Consider the following 9,937-nt stretch of genomic DNA (forward strand, 5'->3'; position numbering starts at 1 on the left):
AAAAAGAAGACAAATTTAAGAAAAGCAGTTTCTTTTTATTTTGCACAGCAAAATCACTGTAGAGATGGGCGAGTATTTGGGCGAATTTGAGTCCGCCTCGGATCGTCCGGTTCCTTTAGTCCATGGATTTCCATGGATCAGTCTCAAAAAGGGCAATCCACATTTTTCAGGAGATTTTCTATCACTGACAATCCATATGGTAGATTAATAATCTGTGGTCGTATTATTATTGGAGGTTTTTCCTCTATGCTATTGGCTTCCGATGAAACCTCATTTTTGCATTATTTGGACCCTTCTCCTTCGTTTTTGGCTGTGCGCTACTTCTCATTTCAAGTCGTATTATTAACAATCCGGTAACAGATTGTGGAATCCACGGATAGGATTCGTAAAAATCCATCCGGATTGTATCTAAAAGCGGTTTTGGATTGTTTCCTGCCGCATTGAACCTGGAACAATTCATCGACGGGTTTTACCCAACGGGACAGATTTTGAATGAGAGGCCCGGGAAATTGCAGGAAATGGATTTTGGCAGTTCCGCCCATCCATAGTCTACTGTCACTCTCGTGCTACAGAACCCTGAGCACCCAAAATGTTAAAAAGGCAAAATTCCAGACTCATTCTAGTCCCTCCTTCAAGCATCCATTAACACAATCTTCAAAAACAAACACCAGCACATTTTTAGCGAATGGCTGTAATGAACTGAGAAAAAACATATATATTTTCCGGCATCCGGGCACCTCTTCGAGCGATCACACATGTGTAATTTATAAGTACAGGCATACCCCACATTAATGTACGCAATGGGACCGGAGCATGTATGTAAAGTGAAAATGTACTTAAAGTGAAGCACTACCTTTTCTCCACATATCGATGCATGTACTGTACTGCAATCATCATATACGTGCAGAACTGATGTAAATAACGCATGTGTAACAGGCTCTATAGGCTCCCCGCTTGTGCACAGCTTCGGTACAGGTAGGGAGCCGGTATTGCTGTTCAGGACGTGCTGACTGGCGCATGCGTGAGCTGCCGTTTGCCTATTGAGCGAGATGTACTTACTCGCGAGTGTACTTAAAGTGAGTGTACTTAAACCGGGGTATGCCTGTACCAGGGCTTCAGTGGGATTCTGGTGCTGTAAAGGTTAATAGACAGGTGCTAGATTCATTAAGCATGCACTTGTAGTATACTCTTGGGAGGTTTAGTGAATATAGCCAAATATTTTTCAATGGTTATGAACTTTGATGTAACAGAGTTCCAACTTCTACACAGCTTAACCAGTTTACTTATACATCTTGATTAATTAACTATTAATTAACTCTTGAATCTTTATAAATTGGATCTGAATGCTTTTTTTCTATGATATTCAATTTAATCACTTACATTTTATTAAACCTATACTGCGCTCTTTTCCAGGGCTACAGACAGATTTCGCGGGGGGGGGCAGGACTAAAATTTCGACTGTGACCCACCCTCCCCCTCTAATCCCCCATGCCACCGTCATCACAAGCCCTCCCCCTTTCACACCTCCTTGCAAGTCCCCTCCTCTATCCCCCCTTTCACAGCTCCTATATCCCCTTTTCAAACCCCTTCCTCTCCCCATCTATTTCTCTTCCCCTCTTTTGTCTCTCACTCTTCCCCTCCCTCCTCCACCGCCTCACTCTCCCCCCTCTGCTATCACTTAATTACCCCACTCTCCCTCAATCCCCCAACACACACTACGATACAACCTCCCCAGCCCACAAAAATACAAACCCCCTCCCCACCCCACACACAATACAGCCCCTCCAGTTCACAAAAAGTACAACCCGACCAGCCCACACAAAATAAATCCCCCCCCCCCATCACACAAAATACAGCCACCCCTCCCCCCCAGTTCAGACAAAATACAACCCCTCCTGGCCCAAACAAAATACAACCCCCAAGCCCACACAAAATACAGCCACACACCCCCCCAGTTCAGACAAAATACAACCCCCCCCAGCCCACACAAAATACAACCCCCCCAGCTCACACAAAATACACACCTCCTCCACCCCCAATCAAAATTAAAAAATGCAACCTGCCTCCCAGGCCACACAAAATAAAACTCTCCACAGCCCATGCAACATGCAACCCTTCCCGAGCCAAAATCACAAAACACAACCCCCTCCCTCCCCAAATCTTCATATAGAAGCATCCCTAAAAGATTTCTATTGACATGGCAGTTCTACGCAGGGCCGAGCATTATATATGAGAGATGATTGGCACTAGAACACACACACCTTATCTTTTGGGGTGGTCTGGTGCCCGGGCTCTCGCCAGCTGCTGTTAGGCCTCTCTCCCATGCTGGGATTCCCTCTCTGCCAGGCCAGGCCTCTCTCCCATCAGTGCACACCGGAAGCTGAGCGCAACGTCCGTGAGATAGGCAAGGCCTGGTAGAGAGGGGCCCCGCAGTAGCTGGGGAAAGCCGGGGCCCGGTGACCGGTTACCAGAGGTCCGGCAGCTGGATGCAGCAGTTGGGCCTGGCTGGGCCTATCTTCCAGCGCCGGCTAGGCACCCCGCAGCTGCCAGGTCGGGACACTTGTTCCGACTCTCCCTGTGTCGGCGGCCCTGTTCTTTCCCTTAACCAACATAAAGCCAAGCATTGAGAAAAGGATCATCACTAAGACAAGAGATCCACGGTGATATGTAAGTAAAATAGGCCACTACAGTAGCTGGCCCAATCAATATTAATGTTTTGTAAAGTTTTTGCAAACATAAATAAAGCTACAAAAATGACATTTTTTTTGTGTTATACTAATGGGAAAATAATCACTTGTTCTGTTAAGGGGAAGAACTTTCCTGTAGGGGATATAGGGGAAAGCAATAGAAGAAGTCAGGGCAGACATGCAGGTATATGAATTTTAATTGTGTGCATTAATTTACACATTTTGAAAAAAATAGATCTGGTTTATCACATAAAACATTCTCATGCCAGACTCGGATGCTAAATAAAAACTGGCTATGTAGTAGTGTATATTGTTAATACAAGCGTACAGGCATATAGTGCCAGGACATACTTGAAAACGAGAGGTAACGCTCAATGGATTACTTCCTGGTAAAACATTTTATAAATAAATAGTAAATAGAGATAATGTGCTATATCAGTCCCTGGCCCCAAAAAATTAAATTTGAAGCATTGTGCAATCGGTATCTACCTGTTCTGCACAGATACTAACTATTACAGTAGACTTTACTTGCACTACAGGTGCGATGACGAGTATTCTAAAACTTGCCTTGGAAATTCTGGGGCAATATCCAGGTAATGCTGCTAACATTTCAGTGAAGTTTCTGCAGAAAAACTAATGGCCCATCGGGTTAACACAGCGGGGGTCCCTGGCAGTCCCATTCAAACTGAATGGGACTGCCTGGGACCCCTGCTGTGTTAATCCGATGGGCCATTAGTTTTTCTGCAGAAATGTCACAGAAAATGTTGCAGCATTACTGGGGTATTGTTAGTGATTGCCCTAGATTTTCCAAGGCAAGTTTTAGAATACTCGTCGTGGCACCTGTATCTAGATTGTAATCTCTTCGGGACAGGGACTACTTTTCCAAAATGTCACTTTTATGTCTGAAGCACTTCTCCCCATTATGTATTATTTGTATTATTTGTTATTTATATGATTGTCACATGTATTAGTGCTGTGACGCGCTATGTACATTAATGGCGCTATATAAATAAAGACACACAATACATACTATGGTATGTACATTGATTTCACTATGTAAAACGCAAGCATTTTTTTTTATTATTCATGACTATTATAATAATCATATTATTCCCAATTAACCTTTCAATGTTGGAAGGCTCTTAATGACAGTAGCAAATGTTTATGTAGAGAAAGGGATCAGTAGCAAAGCAGTAAATGAGTAACCATGTGTCCTTTCCATGATATGATGCCTCGCCTTTCCTCCCTTTCATGCTACCTGGCTTTTCATTTTTAGTAACGCCTCAGATTATTTTACTACCACTTTGTTGGAAGGCATTGGGAAAAAAAAAAAAGGGTGATTACCCGGCTACATTAACTTAGTCACTGGCGATTTCCATCTTTTCTTGCCGGAAGACATGTTGCAGCATCTGTATGACTTTGCTGCTACTGATGTCAAGCTCCTATCGTGACTTGACACCACATAGGAGGAGCAAAGAAGCTGAGACGTAGCATAGGGGGGAGAAAAAAAAAGTGGTTTCAAGCAATGCCTCTACTCAGCTGCTTTCAGAGCACATACATGGCTTGTGTGACAGCAACAGAAGCAGCAGTGAAATGCTGTTAGGGACACAGCTGGGAAGCAGGCAGGCACTGGTCCAGTGTGTATAATGATTCTGCTCTGAGTCTGCCTGCCGTGTCTCACAAGTGGTTTGACTTCTCAGGAAAGCAGCTTTCTTATCACAGACTCTGGAGCAACTCAGATTCCCTTGGTGAAAGCTGTGTTTGCCCTTGATTTGCAGTATATCCCTCGCTTAAGGATGGCGGAGGCAGAATTGCACAGGGAACGCCTGCAAGCCATAGCAGTAAGTGGATTGTTTTATTTGGCTGTCCCTTTTGTCTGTGTACGGGTGTATGTGAGCTGTTTTAGTGAGAGGTTTTCCCTTAAGCATTCCAGCATAGTAACCGTTGCTGCATACAGGCATCCTGCTGAGTTCCAGTTTAATATGTGATTCCTATATATCCCTGCACTCTCCTGCATAATTCTGCTTCCAGTATTATTTTTCGTGCATTTATAGCAGGGCCTATTCTGAGATAAGTACTATATGCTTAGCTCGTTCACAATGATAGTGGTTTAATAGACTGTTTTATAAGCTAAGGAGAGATCAGTGCCTTTTATTCCAATATCAGCACCATACAGCTATTGTCAGACCTAGAAGGTGAGATAAGATTGCAGCTGCAAATCCAGGATGCTCCCACCTTCACAATGTGTCATTTTGGTCCTATTGTACAGTTGACAATTGTCCAGTACTTCAATGGCTCATCAGTGTTTAAGTGTCTCTTGAGTTACAGATCGCATAATCGCATTAAGATAGAAAATACATATTCTGTCTGAAAATATTTGCAAAATAGTCAAGGGCGTATCTGTACCTACTGCTGCTGTTTTACCATATCAAATAAATTACAAAACCCCATGATGCTTTTAAATGAAATAATATGTTCTAAGTTCATGTTTTTTTTTGTCTTGCCACTAATGCTCTATATACAGTATGCATAGATGGTGAGGCTCTCTTTATACACATTGCTATCCATTGTGTGTCAAATCAAGTAATAGCATTAATAATGCAGAACAAAATAACTGCAAACAAAAAAAAAAAAAACAATTACTGGCTTGTAGAAAGATGATACGTCATAAGACGCTAACAGAATGGGCCATTGTTTCAAACATTTATACTCCATTCTGACTGGGCTTGTCAATGGCAAGCTTTATAAAGATGTGGACTATGCACCAACAGTTATGTTTATCGGTGGCCTCTGCAACTTTTTTCATTCATGATTTTACAACTTGGTAGCCCAGATAGTGTAGTGTCAAACCTGGCAATGTGTAGGATAATCCAAGGAATTAACAGAAACTTCCTCAATTTGGTCTGTTGTATCACCAGCATACATGGATTTCTACAGGTTGTTAGTGATTAAATAAGCTCTAAAGTGGGAAATATGAAATGTGTGGTATAGTTGGTGTAACATTACTTGAGCATGTGTTTATGCCTGGAAGGGCACCCCATATCATAAACCTTTAGCTCACAGTTATTAAACTGTGCTATGCTATTAGACACTTTATGTCCCATAGCACAGATTACTGGTGGTATTTAACATATTCAATTTGGCATTTCTTTTACTCTCTAAGTAAGGTTTTATCATGCAGTACTTAGTCATTTTCAATTTTTTTGTGTATTTTTAAACGTTAGTAAATTCATTTAAAAGTACCCATCTGCCAAGAAGGGTAGTTTATTCCTGTAGTTGTACTGTATGAACATTAAACATGCATATAATTCAATAGCAAATGCATATCAGGTTTATTTTAACATTTTATGAACAGCAAATTCATGAGTAAATTTAAATTTAAAAAAAGCTTGCAACAAAATGTTCAGTTTAAGAGATTTAGTCACTTTCACTAACAAACTATTGGAAAATCAGAAGACATAATTGACAAATATATCACAGGGTTATTTGGTTGCCTTCCTCTTGATTGGATCAATATACAGGTAGAATGGGTATCTCACCCAATTAGAATTTAACAAAGGTTGAACTCTATGGACATATAGTGTATGTGTTTTTTTCGACCCAATCTACAATGTTAATGCAACTCTAATGCCATTATAAGCATAACCAAGACTTTTGCCAGAATATTGAAAGTAACTTTAGCAGACCTCTAATCTAAATTACATATCAGTCCTGCTGTTGACATCTTTAAAGTATTTTTACTCCCTTTACTTTCTCTATAATGAGTCAGAGAAATCGAGTCTTTTACAGAATAACAGCCTATATCGTTTTATTAACATTTCTACTGTAAGATATTTTACATTGACCATGTATGAGAACAATACATGCATTAGCAGGCCCTCCTAGCACTGAACAGGTTAAAGCAGTGACACCACCTGCTTGACCCCATTTGTACTGGTGTCATTAGCAGGTGGATCCATATCAAGGCACTCCAGACCTCCTCGTACATGTGTTCACATTGAAGGAATGCCAAAATATTGGGCATTTGGTGTCCCAATCTTTAATTCTGACATTGCTTTAAACAGGGGGCCTGATTGATTGGGAAACATTGCACCGTGTATTGTCATTGTAAAAGGTAGTCAACTAGGCGAATGTATGAGCATGTATTGTAAGCTTGGCTTTGATTGTGTGCTGATGGATAATAAGTATTAGAAGAGTTGTGTTTCTTCAAATAAAACATTAGAAGAAAAATGGGAGCCACAGACAAAACTAGAAAACTTGAGGGAAACAAAGTTAAACTACTTAGCAAAAGGTCTTGTATTTGGCAGCTATTCTGCATGTAGCTAACATGTATGAAAAATGCCAAGCTGGTTGTAATAACATATCACGAGGCCCCCACATGCTATTTCAAACACACAAATAATTAATTTGGTATATAAAAAGGAAAATAAGTCAGCAGAATACAGTGTTATATAGGGAAAGCATAAGAACAAAGAAAAAAGCAGCATTGGAAAAAAATGGAGTACATAGAATATAGTACAATAATGCCAGCCAGTTTATATTTAACAAAAATCAAATAAAAGCAGTCTTAGTAAACGGATTCATTGTTCTGTATAAAATCCATCATACAATAAGATTTGCTTAGTTTGTAGTCAAGATTGTTTACAGTTTTCACTTGTAGAGAGATCCGAAATGTTCTAATAGTCTATAAATGTGAACTATCATTATACTGTTGATCCCCATAACTGTGGCGTCTGTAAAAATGCAATTAATTAATTACATGGCAAAAGTGATCTGTTCAGAGGCCTTTTATCAGAAAGGTATTTTTTGCGATTTATTTTAACAGTTGTAGCCATACAGCTGGAGTCACGGATTAGCAGTTCTAACTAAGCATTCTAACAGTGATATTTTCACCTTGTAAGTGGTGCAACAACTTTCCTATGCATCAGTCTGGCCAGTGTCATATGCAAGAAAGTTGTTAATCACCACCTCAGACCTGCATTATCATCATCATCGTGATACATATGCTGCTTAGAATTTCTTACCATGAGCCATCTCTGTATGGTGAAGAATGGCAACAGTAAGCACAGGCTTAAGTATTTTCATTTATCCTATATAATACTACAGGCATACCCCGCATTAATGTACTCAATGGGTCCAGAGCATGTATGTAAAGCGAAAATGTAGTTAAAGTGAAGCACTACCTTTTTTCCACCTAGCGATGCCTGTACTGCAATCGTCCTATACGTGCATAACTGATGTAAATAACGCATTTGTAACAGGCTCTATAGTCTCCCCGCTTGCGCACAGCTTCAGTACAGGTAGGGAGCTGGTATTGCTGTTCAGGACGTGCTGACAGGCGCATGCGCGAGCTGCCATTTGCCTTTTGGGCGATATGTCCTTACTCGCGAGTGTACTTAAAATGAGTGTCCTTAAACCGGGGTATGCCTGTATAGGGAAAGCATGAGAACAAAGAAAAAGGCAGCATTGGAAAAAAATGGAGTACATGGAGTATAGTACAGTAATGCCAGCCAGTTTATATTTAACAAAAATCAAATGAAAGCAGTCTTAGTAAACGGATTCATTGTTCTGTATAAAATCCATCATACAATAAGATTTGCTTAGGTTGTAGTCAAGATTGTTTACAGTTTTCACTTGTAGAGAGATCCGAAATGTTCTATTTGTCTATAAATGTGAACTATCATTATACTGTTGATCCCCATAACGGTGCCAGTCTGTAAAAATGCGATTAATTAATTACAGGGCAAAAGTGATCTGTTCAGAGGCCTTTTATCAGAAAGGTCTTTTTTGCGATTTATTTTAACAGTTGTAGCCATACAGCTGGAGTCACGGATTAGCAGTTCTAACTAAGCATTCTAACAGTGATATTTTCACCTTGTAAGTGGTGCAACAACTTTCCTATGCATCAGTCTGGCCAGTGTCATATGCAAGAAAGTTGCTAATCACCACCTCAGACCTAAAAGCTTAATTATGAGGTGTCACAAATTTCTTACACCACTTCAAGGCATTATCATCATCATCGTGATACATATGCTGCTTAGAATTTCTCACCACGAGCCATCTCTGTATGGTGAAGAATGGCAACAGTAAGCACAGGCTTACGTATTTTCATGTATCCTATATAATACTACTTGTTTGAATGCATTAATCTTGGTAAAACCCACAATTTCACTGGGTTTGAACAAATCTAGACACATGCCCTGTATGTCCGTATATGATTTAAAAAAAAAAAAAAAAAAACCATTTTCAATATGCATTCTTTCATCTAGTATTCTGTATATGCTGTTATCCATTTTACAGCGTAACATAGTAAGAAGCTGTGTACATGGTTTGATTACTGTAAGAGCAGTGAGATCTCTTAAACTGGGAAGCCTGCAAATTATGTACTGCTAGCCATGTCAGTCGGGTTATGCAAAGCCTGAGGGTGCTGCACATAGCTAGCAATCTGATGTATTTACACAGATGACTTTAAATTTGTGCCAATATGCTTGTTGTGCGCCAGCTTCATTTATCATGATCCAGAGAGAACAGTTAGGTGGGTGGGGTAACAGACGTGCCCAAGAAAGTCTAAAAATAGATGCAGCTGCCAATTGGCAGACAATGTCAGCCAGGGAGTAAATAAGGAGGAGGTAGGAGCTGCTACGAAGGGCTGATAGAAGCTCTCAAGTTACATGTGTGTAGAGTTTGTACTGAAATATTGGCCAGTCGAGGTCATGTCTTGGTTTGCACTTGTTTCTAAGCAGTGTAGCTTGTACATTCATAGTGTTTATCAGGACAGACACTTCCATACACAATTATTATGTTATTTATTGATTATACATTATTTCATTGTTTCAAACAGTGTATGTAAAAGTGAGTAAATGAGTTGAAAAATATGTCCACATTATTGTGCATATTTTTCTGCATAATCGCAACAATCCGACACTATCACACAGAGAATTCAACAGACGTCAAGTGTCTCTCTCGATTTATAGAATGAGGGCCACGTGAGCCAAAATTATTCCTCACACTCATCCATATGTGTGTGTTATAATAAATAAGCTATTTTGTACAATCATATTTGTCGAAATTATAATATTACACAAAACCTCTTCTTGTTGTTAATTTCATACTATTACTCTTGTTACATTTAAGATATTCACTGCAGGAACCACGCTGCTCTCCTGAGATTTGTGGTATTATACGCTCAAAACAGACACATGAAGGTGCCTCCCAACTTTCATCTACTATACCTATATTTTGAAACATGT

The 9,937-nt window shown here is 40.0% G+C and overlaps 1 protein-coding gene across 2 annotated transcripts in view; it reads left to right on the forward strand.

The window, feature by feature from the left end:
- The first annotated feature begins 4,146 nt into the window (after positions 1 to 4,146).
- The window catches only part of PALM2AKAP2 (PALM2 and AKAP2 fusion), a 367,169-nt gene continuing 361,378 nt past the window's right edge, over positions 4,147 to 9,937 (forward strand). The window contains exon 1 of one of the 2 annotated variants that reach the window (XM_075593635.1): positions 4,147 to 4,528. In XM_075593635.1, the coding sequence (XP_075449750.1) occupies positions 4,484 to 4,528 (45 nt within the window). In that variant the 5' untranslated portion in view covers positions 4,147 to 4,483. The remainder of the gene's footprint in view (positions 4,529 to 9,937) is intronic. The other variant, XM_075593643.1, reaches the window with a different exon arrangement.

Source organism: Ascaphus truei, chromosome 1, assembly GCF_040206685.1.
Source record: "Ascaphus truei isolate aAscTru1 chromosome 1, aAscTru1.hap1, whole genome shotgun sequence".
Taxonomy (NCBI): Eukaryota; Metazoa; Chordata; class Amphibia; order Anura; family Ascaphidae; genus Ascaphus; species Ascaphus truei.